The sequence below is a fragment of the Nicotiana sylvestris genome, chromosome 5, assembly GCF_000393655.2.
Source record: "Nicotiana sylvestris chromosome 5, ASM39365v2, whole genome shotgun sequence".
Lineage (NCBI taxonomy): Eukaryota > Viridiplantae > Streptophyta > Magnoliopsida > Solanales > Solanaceae > Nicotiana > Nicotiana sylvestris.
The window spans coordinates 65,200,941-65,221,957 of record NC_091061.1 but is presented as its reverse complement, the minus strand read 5'-3'; the positions used below and the strand labels follow the sequence as shown (position 1 = coordinate 65,221,957).

The following is a 21,017-nucleotide window of genomic DNA, read 5'->3' as shown; positions in this document are numbered from 1 at the left end:
TTCAGCAGTTTATGTCTTCTCATGGAATTATTCATCAGACATCTTGTCCTTATACCCCTCAGCAAAATGGGGTTGCAGAAAGAAAGAATAGGCACCTTATTGAGACTGCTCGCACACTTCTAATTGAGTCTCGTGTTCCGCTGCGTTTTTGGGGCGATGCAGTTCTCACAGCTTGTTATTTGATTAATAGGATGCCTTCATCTCCCATCAAGGGTCAGATTCCACATTCAATATTGTTTCCCCAGGTGAAGCATTGTCTCATCCAGGATGGCGACAGGCTATGAGTGACGAGATGTCTGCTTTACATACAAGTGGTACATGGGAGCTTGTTCCTCTTCCTTCAGGTAAATCTACCGTTGGTTGTCGTTGGGTTTATGCAGTCAAAGTTGGTCCCGATGGCCAGATTGATCGACTTAAGGCACGTCTTGTTGCCAAAGGATACACTCAAATATTTGGGCTAGATTACAGTGATACCTTCTCTCCAGTGGCTAAAGTGGCATCAGTTCGCCTTTTTCTATCCATGGCTGCAGTTCGTCATTGGCCCCTCTATCAGTTGGACATTAAGAATGCCTTTCTTCATGGTGATCTTGAGGATGAGGTTTATATGGAGCAACCACCTGGTTTTATTGCTCAGGGGGAGTCTCGTGGCCTTGTATGTCGCTTGCGTCGGTCACTTTATGGTCTAAAGCAGTCTCCTCGAGCCTGGTTTGGTAAGTTCAGCACGGTTATCCAGGAGTTTGGCATGACTCGTAGTGAAGCTGATCACTCTGTGTTTTATTGCCACTCTGCTTCAAGTCTATGTATTTATCTGGTAGTCTATGTTGATGATATTGTTATTACGGGCAATGATCAGGATGGTATTACTAATCTGAAGCAGCATCTCTTCCAGCACTTTCAAACTAAGGATCTAGGCAGATTGAAGTACTTTCTAGGTATTGAGGTTGCTCAATCTAGCTCAGGTATTGTTATTTCTCAAAGGAAATATGTGTTAGACATTCTTGAGGAAACAGGGATGACAGGTTGCAGACCTGTTGACACGACGATGGATCCGAATTCTAAACTTCTGCCTGGACAGAGGGAGCCGCTTAGCGATCCTGCAAGCTATAGGCGGCTGGTTGGTAAATTAAATTATCTCACAGTGACTAGGCCCGACATTTCTTATCCTGTGAGTGTTGTAAGTCAGTTTATGAATTCTCCCTGTGATAGTCATTGGGATGCAGTTGTCCGCATTATCCGGTATATAAAATCGGCTCCAGGTAAAGGATTACTGTTTGAGGATCGAGGTCATGAGCAGATCGTTGGGTACTCGGATGCTGATTGGGCAGGATCACCTTCTGATAGACGTTCTACGTCTGGATATTGTGTTTTAGTAGGAGGAAATTTGGTGTCCTGGAAAAGTAAGAAACAGAATGTAGTTGCTCGGTCTAGTGCAGAAGCAGAATACCGAGCAATGGCTATGGCAACATGTGAACTAGTCTGGACCAAACAATTGCTCAAGGAGTTGAAATTTGGTGAAATCAGTCGGATGGAACTTGTGTGCGATAATCAAGCTGCACTTCATATTGCATCAAATCCGGTGTTTCATGAGAGAACTAAACACATTGAGATTGATTGTCACTTCGTCAGAGAAAAGATACTCTCAGGAGATATTACTACGAAGTTTGTGAGATCGAATGATCAACTTGCAGATATTTTCACCAAGTCCCTCACTAGTCCTCGCATTGATTATATATGTAACAAGCTCGGTACATATGATTTATATGCTCCGGCTTGAGGGGGAGTGTTAGAGATAGCTATGTAATTGTCCCACATTGGAATAGGAGTAGTATCCCCTTTGTATAGAGCAGCTATAAATAGCACCTCTTGTATTGCATCACAAACAATATCAATGTATCATATTTTCTCCCGTGCCTTCTCACAGTCTTTGCATACAAATGCAAGGGGGAGTATATGGAAATGCATTAGCAGACTAAGGGAAGAATTCCTAGGTTACACTAAACTGGAAGTGGGGAATGGACAGAGAATTAAATTCTGGACAGATTGAAGGATAGGAGATGAGTGTCTGAAAGCTAAATATCCTAGTCTTTTCAATTACTCTGTTAACAAGGCTGGAAACATTGCTGATTTTTACTCAGATACAGGGTGGCAGGTAGTATTCAGAATTAATTTGGATGATTGGGAAGCTGAAGATTTCTGTCACTTGCACCAACAACTAGAAGTTGTTTTTATTGATCAAAGCAAGGTGGTTCATTGATCTGGGCTGCTGCTAGTGAAGGTAAATCTTTTTCAGTAAAAAGTTGTTACAAAATGATGATAGAGAAGTCAAGATATAGGGTTACTAATTGGCCTTGGAAAATGATTTGGAAGACCAGAGCACCAGTGAAGGTAGCATGCTTTGGATGGTCAGCAACGTGGGAGGTTTGTTTGACTCAAGACAACTTGCAGAAAAGAGGCTTCAGTCTATGTAATAGGTGTTATCGGTGTGAAGAAGAACAGGAAACAGTGAACCATCTTCTCCTCCTGAGTATCTAGACAGTGTTGGGATATATTCTTAAGCATTTGTGGCGTTTCTTGGGTGATGCCTCAAACTGTAAGGGGTTTACTAGAAAATTGGCAATCTCAGAAAATACCTTGAAGACTAAAGCAGATCTGGAGAACCATTCCATTGTGCATCATATGGACATTATGGCTAGAGAGGAACAAAGCTTGTTTTGAAGGGCATCGAAATCACATTATTAGAATTAAGAATAACAGTCTTCATAATCTGTATTATTGGTGTAAATGCATCCCCTTAGGAAATCTGGATCAGTACATAGAATTTCTGGACATGCTAGGAGGGATAGGATAGAAGGTGGATGATGTTGTTTGGGATGTTTTTTTATCCTTTTGTACCATCTTGATACCTTTTTAATAAACTTTTACCTTATCCAAAACAAATGACGTATCTTAAGTAATACGAGTTTATTCCCATAGAACTAGAGCAACGGTTATCATACAGATGTCGCACGTTTAATAAATCATACAAAGTAATTTGCTGCAAAATATTTTGCAGTTAGGCAGGAGTATATTAAAACTTGAATTTTAAAAACTTTTTTAAACTCATTACTATGGTTCATTCAAAACAGAACATCCCAAAATCGCTAGACTGACAGAAAGAATAGCAATAGACTAAAACATTACCTCCATCGGCTGATGTATTCTTCCATCAAAGTGAATAAATGCCTAAATCTGTCATTATATTTCAAGTCACAACTAAAATAAACCAAAAGGTCCAGCGACTATGATGTTATACTAACATGAAGAGCAGCATCCCATTGCCATGATACTTTGCAAAGATTAAGGTTGCTTTAATGTAGGCAACATCTGAGAAGAAGAATATGCCACAGTCATACACAACAGACACGCATAGAATTGGGAAGTATATCCTACAACATGATAAATACAAGCTCCGCACTTCAGACTAATGAACAGGAAAAAGGTCACCATATAGCATTCCCCAAAAATAGTTCATCCCTCCCCTGTAAGGGCTAACCATACCAGCAACATAACAAACCTGCACTATAACAGATTCCTGTGGTCACAAAAAGAAGATATACTTTGCAGTTCCTCAATCCAATGGCACTTAGCAGCTGAAGCAATATGGAAACATTCTTGTGCACAAAAAATGCAAATAAGGATCCAAAACAGAATTCTTTTTTTTTTGTCTCTTTTAAATGCATTACTATGGTTCAATCAAAACAGAACATTCCCAAAATCGCAAGACTGACAGAAAGAATAACTAAAACCATACCTCCATTGGCTGATGTATTCTGAATCCTGGTTTGAGTTATCAGGTAGTCTTCCATCAAAGTGAATAAATGCAGACTAAATCTGCCATTATATTTCAAGTCACAACTAAAGAAACCAAAAGGTCCAGCGACTATGATGTTATACTAACATGAAGAGCAGCATCCCATTGCCATGATATTTTGCGGAGATTAAGGTTGCTTTAACGTTGGCAAAATACAACAACAACAACCACCCAGTATAATCCCACAAGTGGGGTCTGGGGAGGGTAGTGTGTACGCAGACCTTACCCCTACCCTAGGGTAGAGAGGCTGTTTCCAATAGACCCTCGGCACCCTTCCCTCGAAGAACTCCCTACCTGCTCTTGGGGTGACTCGAACTCACAACTTCTTGGTTGGAAGTGGAGGGTGCTTACCATCACAGCAACCCACCTTGTCAACGTTGGCAATATCTGAGAAGAATAATATGCTACAGTCATACGCAACAGACACGCATAGAATTGGGATGTACATTCTACAAAATGATAATAAGCTCAGCACTTTAGACTAATGAAATGCAGGAAAAAGGTCACCATATAGCATTCCCCAAAAATAGTTCATCCCTCCCCTGTAAGGGCTAACCATACCAGCACATAACAAACCTGAACTATAACTCATTCCTGCATCACACAAAGACCAATATAGTCACCATGCTATCAGTTACATATAATGATAGAAATTTGAACGTTTTACCAAAAAACACAAAAAACAGAGCACGCAAACATTAATTTACGCATTATTATAACTGGAGTAGAGGATGGGATGACTTGTAAAAAGTGATCTTATTTAAAAATCAAAATCTATGTACAAAAGACGCTGTTCCCTGACCTGTATTGCTAAACCAAATACAGTGTTTCTACATACTATGACTACGGTACTGGCTTGACCATTGTACAAAAAGATTTTTACAGTCAAAGTCATCAACTTATAGGTACAAAACCCTTCCTTCCTCTAAGGGTTCACTCAAAAATGTAGCGGTACACAGGTATCCCAAAGAATATGCAGCCCTACTTAAGGACTGCACAGTCACACAACCCACATGTAACTGGTGGTCGTATCTGGACAACAAGGTTTCTCCAGTGAATGGTAATGAACAGGAATATACAGCGAAAGAAGCTTCAAACCATCATATTCAAGTCTGACAGATCATCCATGGGAATCTCAAGGCCCATGAAGTCGTCATCTTGTAATCCATCATCATCGATGTTCAACCATGAGCCTATGTCCTGTCCCTGACCACCAAGATCGTCAGGGACACCTAAAACATCCATTTCTGGGAGTTGCAGGCCGGATAAGTCAATGGGATCCTCTAGTTCATCCAAGTTACTGTCAGTCTTATCATTGCCAGTGGCACTTATACCACTTGATCTTGCTATTGAAGATCCTAGCAATTTAGGTTGCTCCGATATCTTGCCAAAAAAGCCATTGACAGAGGTGGATAACTGAGTAGTTTTCTGCTTAGGTTTTGTCTTAGGCTTTCTTTCTCCTTTAACATTGGAAGAGGCAGGTCGACCAATTTTGGTAGTTCCATTGCGGGATAATGCCTCTCGGCCATTTCCTTTTCCTTCTCGGTCTCTCTCACTTCTCTTCCCTTTTGCACTGCTTAAAAGTGAACTACCTATGCCTGAAGAAGCACCAATTGTAGTACCAAGAACATCTTCCAACTCCCTCCGCTTGACCCTACTGGCTTCAGAAGGTAAATTGGCTTCAAAAGATATATCCTGGTTTAGCGATGGGCTCTGCTGTGCGCCCAAAGCTGCAGAAGAGATATAATAAAAATTTAAGCGAGTGTTATACTCAATTAAACATGCCATGCTTCATAATTCTACACTTGCTCCCCACATTCACGTAGATAGAAGAGGAAAAAAAAGAATACCTGAAACTCTAGCTTCTCCTGAACAGCCAGATGTGCTGATATAAGATTTTCCAGCTTCGCCATCAGTGTTCGAATCTGTTTGTCCGTCACTAAGGCGGGATATCCCAGAAAGAAACATATCCTTATACAAAGGCTCACTGAAGCAGCTCTTTCTTGTCTGCTCAAATTCTTGGCATCGATCCAAAGTCCGCTTGACAAAAGCTAAGGCAGCTTGCTTGGCCATTTTCCCGCTAGCACTCTTCATCCCATGAGCATTTGGACCCCAACAACTCTGTCGAGGCAAAATCAATTCACAACAACTTCAAGATTCAAATTACAAGATTTAAGAAGACAATTTCATGTTTCACACAGTTCTGAAGTGCATTACAGCAATATAAACAATAATAGATATTTCTATGATACTACTAGCGGCAAAGTTAGTTGATGTATACATAACTATTTGAAGAACAAGAAAGAAGGAAATACAAAGTATACACAGAAAGGCAATGAAAACTGTGGTGGGTTCTTCTTACACAAAGACACAGACCAAGTACATCAGCAGAATGTCAACTTGTGTCACAATAATAATACATGTGGAGCACAGGAAGTAACATACAAGAATTAAAACTATAACTTAAACTTCCTGTTTTGGGTTTGGGGATCAAAACAGATGAACAACATGGCATCAGTTTTTGTTTAAACAGAATTTAAAAAGTAAAGAGGCAAGTTTAATAGAAGTCCTGCATGAACAATAAGGAACAAAATTTACTTCTAGAGCAAAGTAAAAATTTGCAACTGATACAAGTTGTATAAATAAATTACTGAACCAACCATTACTTAGCTTCAAGCTCCTTTACCCGGAAAACAAGAAAAAGAAAAAAAAATCCACCAAATAGAAAATGTATCTTGGTCATATCAATTTGACCATATTCACATGAAGAAGTCTTGATTCATCATTCAGTAATACGAAACAGAAGTTCTCGCCATAAACATAACGCATTATCTCTGAGAAATCCGGTCCCTCGAGTAGAGAAGCAGTTAACTACAATTGATCCCTTTTTTCCAGGGATGTAAATCTAAATTTAAGAACAGAAAGTGCTTAAAAGCTTCAAATTACCATATATTTTTCGTATGCCATTGCAACCAGTTTATCAAGAGCACGCTGTTCAAACTCCCTGTATGATAAATAATTTTAGTTGTTACCAAAATGAATAGTACTACGCAAAGACAAAGGTTAGGCATCTGAAAGAAGCATAAATTTATGTACTTCTCTTGTAACTCTCTCATCTGTGTAGCTGAATCCAGCAGTTTCCCAAGCATCCTCTTCTTCTTAGAAACCTACAGAATAGGCAATCCATGAGTAAGGCTCCCAATACAGAAACCAATTGCTTGGAAGTTTCAGAACAATAAAGGAGACTAATAGCCCGTTTGGCCAAGCTGCAAAAATCAGCTTATTTTGAGAAGTGCTTTTTTTCAAAAGTGCTTTTCTCAAAAGTACTTTTGGTGATAAGCAGTTTATGTTTGGCTAATTAGTTTGAAAAGCACTTCTGAGCAGCAATTAGTGTATGGCCAAGCTTTAAAAAACTGCTTCTAAGTGTATTTTTCTCAAAAGTGCTTCTCAAAAAAGTGTTTTTGGAGAGAAGCTACTTTTTTCTGCTTCTCCAAAACTGCTTCTGCTTCTCCTCAAAAGCACTTTTTTCCTTCCAAAAGCTTGGCCAAACACCTCAATTTTTGGCCAAAAGTGCTTTTGGCAAAAAAAAAAAACACTTTTGGCCAAAAAGAAGAAAGGTCAAACAGGCTATAAGCCCCTATTTGTCTTTATTAAGATTATGTTTGATTCTGAACACGTCTTATTATTAGGATGTTGTCTCTAGATCAGTATTTGAATGGGCAAATATCTTTTCTAAAGACTAGTAAATCTAAAATCTAAATAAAGTAATAATTAAATATTACATCCATAAGATATTGGAGAATTTTAATTTACAAGGTGTTGCAAAAACTGTTTGTTTAATGGAGCACACTCTACCAGCGAGTGCCAGTGGCAACTAGTGGTGGTTGTGCGTTCGTGGCTAGAGGTGGTGGTTGTGCGTTCGTGGCTAGAGGTGATGGTTGTGCGGTGGTAACTGGGGTAGAGGTAGTTGGTGGTGGTAGCGCGGTTGAGGTTGGTGGTGTTCGCGATGGTGGTCGGCCCCAGCAGTCAGTGGAGGGGTTGGTTGGTGGTGTGGCTGGTTGTTGGTGGTGTTGGTTAGTGGTGGAGCCGTGGAGGTGATGGTGGATGACGGCGAAGGTGGTGTTCGCGATGGTGGTGGCGCGGTTGAGGTTGGTGGTGAGGTGGTCGCCGCAGCAATGTCAGTGGAGGGGGTGGTTGGTGGTGCAGCTGGTTGTTGGTGGAGTTGGTTGCTGGAGTTGGTTGCTGGTGTTGGTTAGTGGTGGAGGTGGTGGTGGATGGCGGCGAAGGTGGTTGGTGGTGGTGGATGGCGGCGAAGGTGGTTGGTTGTGGTGGTGGCTGGCGGTTGAAGTGGTTATGGTGGTGGCTGGCAGTAGAAGTGTAGGTTGTGATGGCTGGGAATGAAGGTAGGTGGTGGTGATGGTGTCTAGCAGTCGAGGTAGGTGGTGGTGATGGTGGCTGGGAATGAAGGTAGGTGGAGGTGGTTGGTGGCGGAGACGGTGGCTGCTTGACGGTGGTGGTTCACTATAGAGGTGGTTGACAGTGGTAGTTATGCAGTGGCGGTTGACAGTGGTAGATGGTGGTTGTCAATGGTGTTGGGCAGCAGAAATTGGTGGTGGATGGTAGTGGACAGCATAGTGATAAAAAGTAATCTTCACCTGAATTGAACATCGATAATAGATTTGAATGAGGTCAGACATGTTAAGAGCAAATAAATGGTTGTAAAAGGAGGAAAAAACAATATTCACTAAGGCCTCATTTGTTTGCACTTATTGGAGATCTGAATGTGTCTCAGACATTAAGTGCGTTTGTTTTTAAAGTCTGAATCTTAATTATTCAGATCTTAATCATTAAGTGTGTTTGTTTTTTTTAATTCACAACCACTTAATGGGTCTGAATAGGTCTGTATGATTAAGATCTATAACAGAGACTTAATTTCATTGAGATGCTATCACATATTCATTATTAACTGCCGCCACCGCCTACCATTATCAACTACCACCATGCCGCCACCACCAACATACTCAACCACCGCCACCGCCACCACGCCACCATCATTCTCAATCATAGCCGCCACCATTATCGACCATCACCACCTACTATCCCCACCACTCCGACCACCATCATTCTCACTCACAATCAACACTCATCCACCTCAACTACCACAACTCACCACCCCATCACTATCAACAACCACAGTCGGCACTGCCCATCATTGTAACCTACCACCACCCACCCACCACCTTCCCCGGTCACAACTACTACCACCACCCGCCATTATTAACTATCACCACTCATTACCATCATCCTTAATCATAATCGCCACCACTACCAATCACTACTAGCTACTTGCATGAACCACCATCATCAACCAAAACTACCACCGCCTCTAGTCGGCATTCACCCATTAGTCATCACCACCAACAGCTATCATATTTTAAAAAAACTATATATTTATTGATAGAATATTAGATTAGTTAGTATTTTATTTGAATTTTATGTTAATTAATTTTCAAATAAAGATAAATTTTATACATTCAGATGTTAAAATCAAACAGTCTTAATTATTTAGTATTCAGATTTTAATACACATCTTAATATATTCAGATGTGCATTCAGATTCAGATGTCTTAATCTTAATACACATCTTGATATTCAGATGTGTATTCAGATTCAGACGTCTTAAGTGAAAACAAACATGCCTATATCATTATATCTTATTCCAACAAGTAGGTTATAGCACCAGCGTAGAGATAGACTTCAGAATGTTGATAGTCACAAATGTGTCGTGAAAAATACAGATATGGACAACCAGGGATACAACAACAACATACCCAGTAAAATCTCATTAGTGGAGTCTGGGAAGAGTAGAGTGTATGCAGACCTTACCCCTACCCCGAAAGGGTAGAGAGACTGTTTCTGGGTGACTCTCGGCTCAACCAAGAATAAAAAATCTAATTGAACTTCACGCTTATAACATCCGACCTCATAAGAGGAAGCATCCATTCCCTTCTCATTAAGGATGGAAGAATGTGTGGACTTGAAAAGCTGACTCATTCTCAGACAATCACCAGTTGACTCGAATTAAAGGGAGTAACAGGAAATGTCGGGTAAACAAGGTCGGGCAGAGGAAGGGAGATTCTTCTAAGATGTATGACTTCAGAAAAAGGATAAAACTTACCATTTCATGGTGTTTCTCATGTAATTTACTAATTTCTGCACTGATCTCTTCATTTCCAGTCTCAGCAAAATCAGACTACATGGAGAATAAGCAATCAGCAAAACAAGGATTAGTAAACTCTGAGAAGATATAGCTCAAAGTACAACACTATGCAACATGCTGAAATTCCAACAACCTACCTCCAGGTCCGGATATATTCCGATACAGCGAATCTCCATGAGAAGCCGCTCATCAATGGACATCTCATTATACTGATACTCGGAACAAACAAAGCCAGGCATTGTTACTTGTTCTGAAAGTAGACCATTTTGTGACTGATCATAGCTTGAAAAATTCCCCCTTTCGAACGCGGATGTAACATTATCGGCCTTAATGTAGTCCAAATTATCAACGGAACACCCATTGGCATTTATGCTGTATCCATTAGAAGCCCAGTATCGGGATGTTTCACTGCTATATAACATCTGCCCACAGGAAGTATGAGATTCTGAATCCATCTCAATTTCAAATCCAGATCGATAAACATTGGAGTTAAGGTCTTCCTTTCCATTGCAATAAAGCTCTTCAGGTACTATAGCAGCCAACAGCCTCTGGTACAAGGAAATACCCTTGGGTTTACTTTTTCCAGAGACTCCATGTTCTGAGGTAAGATCGGAACTCTGTGTTTCATTTGTCTGTCCCCGGACTTCATTCAACCCAAAACCACTACTTAAACTGGAAGCATCAGTAGCAAAAGTCACAGAGGCTGCTGCTGCCAGATTAGTCTCATGATTTATCTGTTAACAGAAGAACAGTACGGATTAGTGTATATCAGAAAGGCATAAGTAGAGGGAAGTCTATTAGCGATATCGCGCAACTACGGTATTATTTTACTGTATTGAACTGTCTGCATATTATCACACACTATTATTGATCAACTAAAATTCATGAGACCTGCTATGTTACTTTAGATATGTCAATCGCAAGTACACACTAATAACCAATGTAAAACTGCAACAATATGGAGGAACCAATTCACATGTTCCACAAAATAAACTGCATGCTCTTGTATGCATGCTCGTCACTCTAACACGAGAAAATGGAGACGTGATTTCACATTAAAAGAATATACATATATAATGCTCATCAAGCTTTCAAAAGGTGATGGGAGAAAATCCAGCTTCTAGCAAGACTCTTCACTTGGTCCCTCTCCCCTCGAGGAACAATTTCCAGAACTCTACAATGTTTCTACCAATCCTATTCGGTGATTTCAGACTTCAAATCTAACAAGGCTGGGACATCACATTCAGGAGGAACTGCAGTGATTGGTATCTTAAGAGGGTATGTCTCTCTTACAGCTGCTGAGCAACTCCGCCCTTCTCCAGTCTACACCGCACTGTCTCCTATGGAAAGGACAAGCCAACGGAACATTCCAGAACATGCTACTCATTCTTAGCAAGCCTAACTCTCCCACCCCCAACTGGCTTTAGAGAAATCTGGAAGAATACAGCTTCTTACAAGGTTGTGTGCTTCACATGGTTAGTGACAACAGAGGCACGTGTGACACAGCAAAATCTACAGAAGAGGGGTTTTCTATCTTGAAGTAGATGCCCTTTATGTGAGGAACAATCTGAAGATGTCAAACCACCTTTTCTTGCCTTACAGAATCACATACCAGATCCGGATCTTGATGTTTGCCCTATTGAAATTAAAATGGTCTATGCCTTACACAACGTTGGAACTGATCCAGTGCTGTTACAGGACGGGTCTGAGCAGAAGATTAACAAGTGAATGAAATTCCAGTCCAGCGGGTATTTCGCGGGTCATTTGGAGCGTTGTTTTTGAAAGTGCAAAGCACAAAAAGAAAAAGAAACAAGGTCCTGGGACTTGAAGCGGAAAGCGAGAAGTGAGTGCATGCTTCGTTAAAGTGAGATTCAAGAACCGACCACATCTCATTGAGATCACTTCGCGTATCATTACTTGAAGCACACAGCTTCATCCAAGCAGCAATATCTCCTCATTTTGCATTGCTTCAATGCTTTAAGCAACAAAGCATGACTTTTAATAACGCTGTTTGGAGGAATGGAAGATTAGAATTCTTTAGGGCAACAAGGAAAATGTAATTAGTCTCAAAAATAGATTTGTTGTTTTGCTCACTTTTTGGTGCAACATGACAGATGTAGATATGTAGATTGCCATGCTAGACTTACTAAGTTTGTAACCCAACTTGTAATGCAACTAAACCCAGATGTAACTCCTCTTCTGCACTCTATTATTGTTGGAAATATCTAATACGTTCTTGAATCATTACTTATCAAAAATATAAGTATGCTCATCAAAATAATAGCTTCGCATCCTAGAAATGAAAGAAAGGGAGCTTCCCTCGACCACTCATATCAATTAACTTACACTTGCCTATGGATTTTCCCAAGGCTGAGTCAACATCATTCAAAATTACAAATAGTTAAAGAAAACAAGTGCAGCAAAAGGACCAGGACCAGTTGTGAGTGGCTAGTGGTCTACACTACCCCCCCCCCTCTTCCTTTCTCCCTTCCAGTTTTCCAACTTAAATATGAATATAAACTACAAGGGAAATCAATCCTTAGAAAGGCAAACATTGGATGATTTTTGGGTAACATATCCCATTTTTTCCTTTGTCTATTCACTGAGTTCCCCTTTTCAGTTTGCTGTTTCCAATATGTGCGATGTGGGGATGAAGCTCCAAAGCAGGAGCTAGCCTTCAAACAGGGGCGGAACTTCACTCTTTTTTTAGGAGAGCGAGAACAGAGCTATAAAGAAACAAAAGGAGGGTAACGCTGAATTTTCACCTTTCTTTTCTTTTTTTTCTTTTTTTTGGATAGTAACAAGGTCAACTTTTTTCCCATTTCCGCTGGAGATGGGAAGATGCACGCCATATACAATCCATGAGTAAGATGCAAAACTGAAACAACAGTTGACCTTCCACCTGAGCCCCCTTTTATTAGTCAACTTCTTACACTTTTATATCCGATGATTAAAGAATGTTCGAAGACCTGAACTTTGTTGCTCCTCCAATTTTATTTTGAGCATTAAAGAGTACACCAATTGGAAGATGATGTTCACAAATCCTTCCCTTCTCAGCTCCTTCGAAACAGACTATACTCTAGCTTTTTAATATGAATAGAGATAGGTGTGCTTTTTTGCATGGCTAGCGGCTAGGGGAGTGATCTTGACTGCTGAAAATCTTCGAAAGAGAGGAATTACACTTGTTAGCTGGTGCTACATGTGTAAAAGCTGAGGGGAAGAAGTTGATCATCTTTTGTTGCATTGCCCTGTGTCCTCGGTTTTGCGGAGGGCAACCTGAATCTTTTTGGTGTTCAATGGGTGATGCCAAGCACGGTAAAGGAGATGTTATATAGATGGGCCGGTTACCATAGAAGAAGAAAGCAAAAGGCGTGGAAATTCGCCCCGTTAGCTCTCATGTGGATAGTTTGGGGGGAGAGAAATAGGAGAGCTTTTGAGGGGATTGAGCCTCCTTTTTCACATCTTAAGAATAGTCTTTTATCTTTGATCGCTTTTTGATGCACTCATATAGCCCCTACTTGTATAGAAGATTGGGCGTCTTTTGTAGAGAATCATGTTTTGATGTAAATTCTCTACTCTTTGGTATACTTCCTGTATACGGGAGTTCTCTCCCTTTTGATTAATACAATTTACCTTATCAAAAAAAAAAATGAATAGAGATAGTACTAAAAGGATAATCGTCACAAGATATGGCAACAAAGACAGCCACCACTGGACTCTATAATGAAAAGTAATACGGAGAGGGGGAAGAAAAAAGCATATATCTAAAAGCAACTAACATGTATACATGATAAGAATTACATAAAAGACTTCAAAAGTTCTTTGTTTCCTCCACAGAATGGTATGCATGGAAATAGTCATACCGACAATTTCCAGTTCTCGTGGCAGCACCCCCAAAAAAAGGAAGCTGATATCTATGTGTTATAAGCAATCGATACGGCAGGAGATCAATCTTGCCATTATCATCACAATTATAACACCTAAATGAGTTGCTCAAATATCCATATTTAATACACAAGTCTAAAAAAGAAGACGAGTTGCTCATATGCTTATAAGTAGATACATAAGTCTAAAAAAGAAGACCTTCCACCTGTTGCCTCAGAAAGGCTGTGTCCATTTCAGATATAAAACGAAAAATTGGCTCCATCTGCTTCCAGAATGAGCTCGAAAGGGCTTGAGCTGCAATAGAAATAGGATCATTAATAAGATTTTGTTTAATCAACAAATCAATAAATAAGTAAATAGCAACGCGTTCAGTTAGTGCCAAAAAGATAGATTTTTCCAAAGAAATCTAGAAAAAGCAGGTGACTAATAGTATACCAGTGTTAGTAACAGCACTTGCAGCAGCCAGTAGCTCTTCATGGCCATCATCTGAACCAACTAATGAGATGTAACAATAAAAATCAATAATTCAACACCTATAGTAATCAAGCCTACATTGCGGCTACAATACCTAGAAAATCCGCTGCAGCATCCATCGTTGCATGCTTCTGTCGTTTATAAGCCTTACGATCAGAGAGCTTTCTTGTAGGTGGTCTGCCTCCTTTGCTGCACCAAGTAGTTGCATAAAATCAAAAGTAATTCTGTTGCACCAAAATGTAGCAGAAAAAGCATACCAACTGTCAATTGGAAGGAGAGAATGTTCAACCTTTCTGGCTTATCCAGAGCATGTCTAGAGGTTCTAAGTTGTTTTGCAGTCCCAACATTGCCAAGCTTTTCAGCCATCAATGGCATTAGGGACCTAGTGGAGGTAAACCCCCTGCCACTCCGCCCTTGTCTGCGAATACCATCTCCAAAGTCTTGTCCACTAACCACCTTATTTTTCCTTGGCGGTAGGAGCAGTGTTGACATCTTTTGCACATTCCCAGATTTTTCATCCACTTCGTCAGACCTCTTGCTCTTGTCTTTAGACTTGACTTCAGCAGCTCCTAATTCCTCAGTTTCAGATACAGCTGGAGAGAAGACATCACTTTTTAACTTTTGTTGAGGGGAAGAGCTAGACAAACGTCTCTCATTACGTAGAACATCGCTTGTGGTATCCAGGGTAGATATTTCGTCATTATTCGGAACAATGGGAAAATTGTTCCTTCTTGCGGGTCGAGATATCTTCTGGGGCCTTTGGCTGGCCCATTGAGCAACAGGTGGTGATGAGGACCTTGTAGAAGGGTTGCGCTTGCGATTACCTGCCCCAACAGCAGATGGAAGTTTGTTTGTACATTGAGAGATTTCCCAATCATTTGCAGCAGCTGCGCGGTGAACTGGAGGAGACAACTTCGGTGCAACGCCTGAACCTGATCGTGGAGCCCTAGTAGCAGGATTCAATTTCGTGCTCGATGCAGGGCTAGGGGATGTGAATTCTTCACGAGCAGCTGCTTTCATTGTACTGGATGAATAGAACAGATAAAACTGAGTAAGGAATGTAAAAATAGGAGGAAAAGAATACCTAGAGAAAGAGATCTCTCGTAACAGTTTTATAGCATAAGCTCGCAAAAGAAATTGCAAAGACCAGTCTACAAATTCAACCAAAATGAGTGAAAAAGGAAGTGCAGAAAAAGGGTCTCTCATACTTGCTGACTGCTTTGAGATTCACCCTTTCTTTCTCTGAGCCAAGAGGACGATCTCTCCTATCTAGGAGATGAAGATGGTTATCTTGGTCAATCTTAGACAGGGAAGAACGTACACCTAAGGTAACATGCTGTGTTGCACCATCAGCTTTTCCGACAGCACCAGGAGCAAGCCCATGTCTAATTGAACCAAAAGAAGATCAGTTCAAAATAACAAGAAGTGCTTCTGAATATAACAAAAAATTACAGTTTTACCACTTATGCCTTCACAAGAATGATGTTGAACCTTCATGGGAAAAAAGATTTAAATACGCAGCAATTGAGTAATGTGTATCCATGAAGTATGGTATTTGCTCTCATCAAATTATAATTCTTCCTTTTTTGAAAAAGTTAGTTATAACTTTCCCGATTACATCTCCAATGACACATGGAAGAAGATACTTTCTTCTATAAACTCACCAAAACCCTGTTTGACCTAATTGACTACCTCCCATTAAGAATGTAAGATAACCAAATTGACTTTCAAAGAAGTATATTTCTCTTGACCTTGAGGGCTAATACTATGATGGAAACTAAATAGCATGTCCAGTATTCAAAATTCACCATCTTATTTCTAGCACAAACGATTAACTGAAGGTTAAAGCTCAATTTCTTCAAATTCACATCAATCCCATATAGAATACGATGCAAGATGAAACACAATCATGCCAGAAATAGGAAGTTACTTGTCATGGCTTGTCAAAGGAAATTCTGAGGGTCAAATATGGTTATGCCACTACCATAAAATTTAGCAGTTCCATATATGGGTTAATAAGTACTGAGGATCAAATATGGTTATGCATCTACCATAAAATTTAGCTGTTCCATGTATGGGTTAATAAGTACTGTGCCATTTCTTTAGAGCACAAATTTCAAATAACTACCTAAAATGTCAGCAATTATGCCTGAAATGTCGATAATTTACACCCAAAAAAAAATGTAAGTTCTCTATCTTTTGGTATACCTCTTGTATACGGGAGCTTTTGCGATTATTACTGAATATATTTCTTACTTGATCAAAAAAAAGGATAAACTGCAATTTCAACACAAGGTAACAATTCAAGATGTCATGACAACAGATGCGTAAATCCGTAACAGGCATTGAGTAACACCCGGCTTTCCATGAGAGTCCTCATGCCAGCTTACTGGACACAAATAGAAGTTCACTAACAAGTAACAACATTAGGGTATTAAAAAATTCTCTCCTATTTCTATAGCCGTCCTCACTTCTCTCTACTTCATATGGCCCCACAAGCACACCTTAAGACTTTCTTAAGTGCCTAATTATAAAAGAGGAACAAAAAACGACTAAATAAAGCAACTGAAATAACCATAAGATATTATATCAAACAACCCCTACCTTTTCCCCAAACACAAAAAATAAGAAGGGTAAGAAGCTTCAGTTTACCTATGACAAAAAAACTTCAAATTTTTACTTTACCGAAAGTGTCAGAGGACCACTACTTTTGTGGACTTACGCAGCTGGTACAATTTAGTTACAGTGACATTGTTGCTGAGAAAGAAAGCACTTCTCAACTAATCTCAGAAAGGTAGTCTATGAAAAAACAACAAATACTACTTTAAGGACGTGTATATGATCCTGCAGAAAAACATTTAGACGATATGACAGAAAAAACCTGAACACATGCGTCACTCGGATTTTAAATTAAACATTGACAGTTACCTGAAGCCATGGGTATCAGTAAATCTTGATCGGCTATCACTAGGAAGCCGCGGCTGCACTCCTTGCTTCGGTTCCCTGTGGCCATCAATAGGTTTTGTGATTATGGAGCCAGTAGCATCTGGTTTTATTCCAGAACGCTTCTTTTTCATCCTCGACTTCTCCCAACCCTCTACAGCAATGGATGACGTACGATCTTCTCCCTGAATTGTGCTACCATTTGGAAGCCTCAGTATCTCCCTATCTCTATCCATGTTCCCAGCCGACCTTGTGGGAGTGTTTGCCCTTACATCAGGCTACAATCAAAACAAAATATCTTTTAGTGTTGCGGATGTCTAAGCTGGTTCCAAGCATACAGTCGAATGAAAGAAATGAACTGAGGTGAGGAAGCATGCATTAGCATCAAGTAGAAGGAAAGCGCAATATACCGTGTCTATTACAGGAAAAAGATATCTTTAGAGGATACTTCAAAAGCAAGTATCTGTCCAGTTGCTTATAAATTTGAACAAAAAGGCAACTATTAAAAACACCTCCTGATAAACTCTACCTTGGCATCTCACTCCACAAACAAACAAATGAAGTTTTAGCATAGGAAGAAAGACCCTATCTGAATGCTAATAATATCCAACTTTTTAAATTTTTTTGTTTTTGAGACAATTATCCAACTCCATTAGTTCATTTATTAATATTTTTTTGAGAACGGTAACAATAAGTTCAAAAAAAAATTATTTTTTTTGAGACAAGCATCCAACTCCATTAGTTCATTTATTAATATTAACCAGAATTTTAGCAAGAAATGTAGATCCAATTTCAACGCCCAAAATTATCGAGCTTCATTAGGTAGTTACTGTGTTAACCCACATTTAGCTGATCTTACCTAGCAATAAAGAGCAAAGAAAAGGAAGACTCTCTCCTAAATGAGACACTCCTCTAGCTTATTCAGCAATATTATTGCAGGAACAGGAGATACATAGAAGATTGCAAAGCGGAATCAATCAAAAGGCCAGCAATATAGACAATACCTCCGAAGAGTGAAGTTAAATCAAGGTATAAAAGATATAAATAAATTACAAAATAATGATACAAACCCTAACATCCGCCATAGAAGTTCGAGTGCGTTTGCTTGGAACAGCAGTTTTAACTCTTTCTTCAGACTTTTGTTGCTCCAACTCATAACTACTGGCAGTACAATGACTCTGCGTTCCCATTTTACCAATGCTTGTCCCTGAAACTGACCGATCACTTGGGAATAATGTAACGTGTCGGTCATTTGCTAGGGAATCAGACCGAGATCTCTTCCTTGATGGGATGCTTGGAAAGCATTTGTTGAGCACAGATAAAGATTCGGTGAATATCTTCACACGTTCCCTGATATTTCATGGATTTATATGAGTACAATATCTCCAGAAAAACTAGTTGACTAGGGAAAGCATATACAAAAAGAACACAGTATCCAAGCAACTACCTAGCTTTAGTGCAGCTTTCACGAAGACCAGCCTTCAGCCGTCTGGACTCCTCCGCAGAGGGAGAAGGAAACAGTTTGCCTTTAGAAGACACCAATGGAGAATCCTCCACTGGCACACCTAAAGCTAAACTGGTGAGCCGCTTGAAATCAATATTCCGATTAAGTTTGTGGTCAGTAACCATAGCTTTTGGATCAAAACGTAAGCACTGGAAAAAGTTAACGGCATCTGTACGTGTTACTGTTGAAGTACTTCTCGTCATGTTTGGAAGAGAAGATAAGATTGGATTCTCCATGTTCTCACGGAAGCTACCCGACCTATCCAGTGAAGCAGGTGCATAGGATCCACGCTGCCCAGAGGCATACAGTGGCCTATCTGGACTACTGGAAGATAGATCAAATTTACTAGATGCTGACATTGCATCAATTTTCTGACACTCTTTGTGTAACCCACCCAGTGAACACAGCTGTGCATGGCACTGCTCTTCAACAACAATGCATGAAACCCAACTCAATGTCCTAATAAATGTGCTCTGAATGCAGTACTCCTGCAAGGATACCGTCATGAGAACATGAAACCCACAAGTCCAAGACTAACGAAAAGTTGAGTAACCTACTAGCGGCTCTAAGTCCGGAGCAATAAAGTAAGTCTGTTGTGTGTGTTTACACGTGTATATATATAAGCTCAGCAAGAAAACCAAAATCTGCCGACAATAACAAACGCCATAAGGATACACATAAATGTCGAAACCACTAATTATAAACTCAATAAATGAATAACTCGACAAACTTGTTGTCAACGTGAAATATTTTCATGAGCATTCCAAGAACTGCTATACATGAAACTACTATTCACTTTTTAAAGTACTCAGCCAACAAAAAGCTGAATACTGCCAGCACGTGGACAAAACAAGCGGTGAGACTCATATCCGATTATTAAATAGTACTAATAAATTTTGAATTCAGGGCAATGTTGTTGAACAAGCTCCACTGATACTTCTTCTGCTACATTTGCTATAATTCTTTTAATAGCTGCAGTTTTTCTTTTGTTGCACTTCCCAAGTTCAACATCAATTGGCAGACAATTTTAAGAATCTTATCAAATTCAACCTTAAATCTACTTTCCATTTTGAAAATATGCTATTAATATCAAAATAAATAAATCAAAAACAGCTCAGCAAATAATAATTCTACTGTGATCAAATACTCAGATTTGACAGCCAAAATTCTGGACAAAATGCCAAAAAGATAAAAATTCAAAAAATATAAACAAACACATAATTCGACAAATTTAACAAAAAAGCAACAAAAGTAAATATAATATACTTTACCTGGCAGCTTAAACTGTATAAATACACTAAAATCTCAAACAACGACGTGATCTGTACAGCCTTGGATACGAAAATTCTGAAACAAATAATTTAAAAAAAATTAAAGTAGTTCGGGGTTCAATTAGGGTTTTGACAAGTTCGATTTTGTCAAAAAAACATAATAATTAGCTCAAAAGGACAGTAAAAATAGAAAAGGAATATCGTACACATTCAAAAACGAAATGAAAATTCAGATATGAATTTGTGTATCATATATTCACATAATAATGCGTGAAATAAATATAGAAAAAAAATTATTACACTGGCGGAAGGTCGAAAGAGTCGTTGATCGGTGGAAGGAGGTCGGTCAAGCAATAACGTGGATCTTTTTTTCGTTTTTTCGCCGGATTTTAGCCCGAATTTCATTTTCTTAAGCCCGAAACTGACAAATGGACCAAATGGCTTTTGCACCTACATTTTGGGCCTCGAATTTTAAGCCACTAGCCCATTTTATTGGGGATTTTTTGCGGAGCTCCTATAGCAAAGGTTAACGCCTTATTTATTTTAAAAAAATATCATTTAAAAAAATTATATTTTATAGATACCTTTTAATATTTATAGCAAAATATCTAATTTTGGTTACCTCATACCCCTAAGCCACTAAATACGCTATTCAATTACACTATTTTCTTTCTCTCTCTACTTTGATACATGCCATTATCTTCCCCTATCCCATTAAAATTTTCGCTCTCCTCCTCCTTCTAACGGCATCTTCTCTTTGACTCACTCTAATCAATGCTTCAAAATCCAGCGACCCAATTCCTACACCATGGCCAAAACAATTCCACTTGATTCTCTTCATGAATAACACCAAAGGGGATCTTCATGTTG

The 21,017-nt window shown here is 39.4% G+C and overlaps 1 protein-coding gene across 6 annotated transcripts; it reads right to left on the bottom strand.

Moving 5' to 3' along the window:
* Positions 1-4,340: 4,340 nt before the first annotated feature.
* On the bottom strand, positions 4,341-20,587 carry LOC104244185 (uncharacterized). Of its 6 annotated transcripts, none has more exons than XM_009799548.2 (17): positions 20,448-20,571; positions 20,148-20,223; positions 19,434-19,520; positions 18,820-19,364; positions 18,443-18,722; positions 17,358-17,650; positions 15,638-15,814; positions 14,719-15,453; positions 14,524-14,618; positions 14,391-14,450; positions 14,161-14,249; positions 10,208-10,804; positions 10,029-10,103; positions 6,947-7,017; positions 6,797-6,854; positions 5,701-5,971; positions 4,341-5,580 (listed from the first exon to the last, which is right to left on the bottom strand). In XM_009799548.2, exons 4-17 carry the CDS (start codon positions 19,233-19,235, stop codon positions 4,943-4,945), a joined length of 3,855 nt encoding a protein of 1,284 aa, XP_009797850.1. In that variant the 5' UTR covers positions 19,236-19,364; positions 19,434-19,520; positions 20,148-20,223; positions 20,448-20,571; the 3' UTR covers positions 4,341-4,942. The 6 variants fall into 6 exon arrangements, with proteins under 6 accessions (XP_009797850.1, XP_009797852.1, XP_009797849.1 ...); XM_009799550.2 differs by lacking the exon at positions 20,448-20,571 and adding an exon at positions 20,354-20,439; XM_009799547.2 differs by lacking the exon at positions 19,434-19,520.
* Between the last annotated feature and the right edge of the window lie 430 nt (positions 20,588-21,017).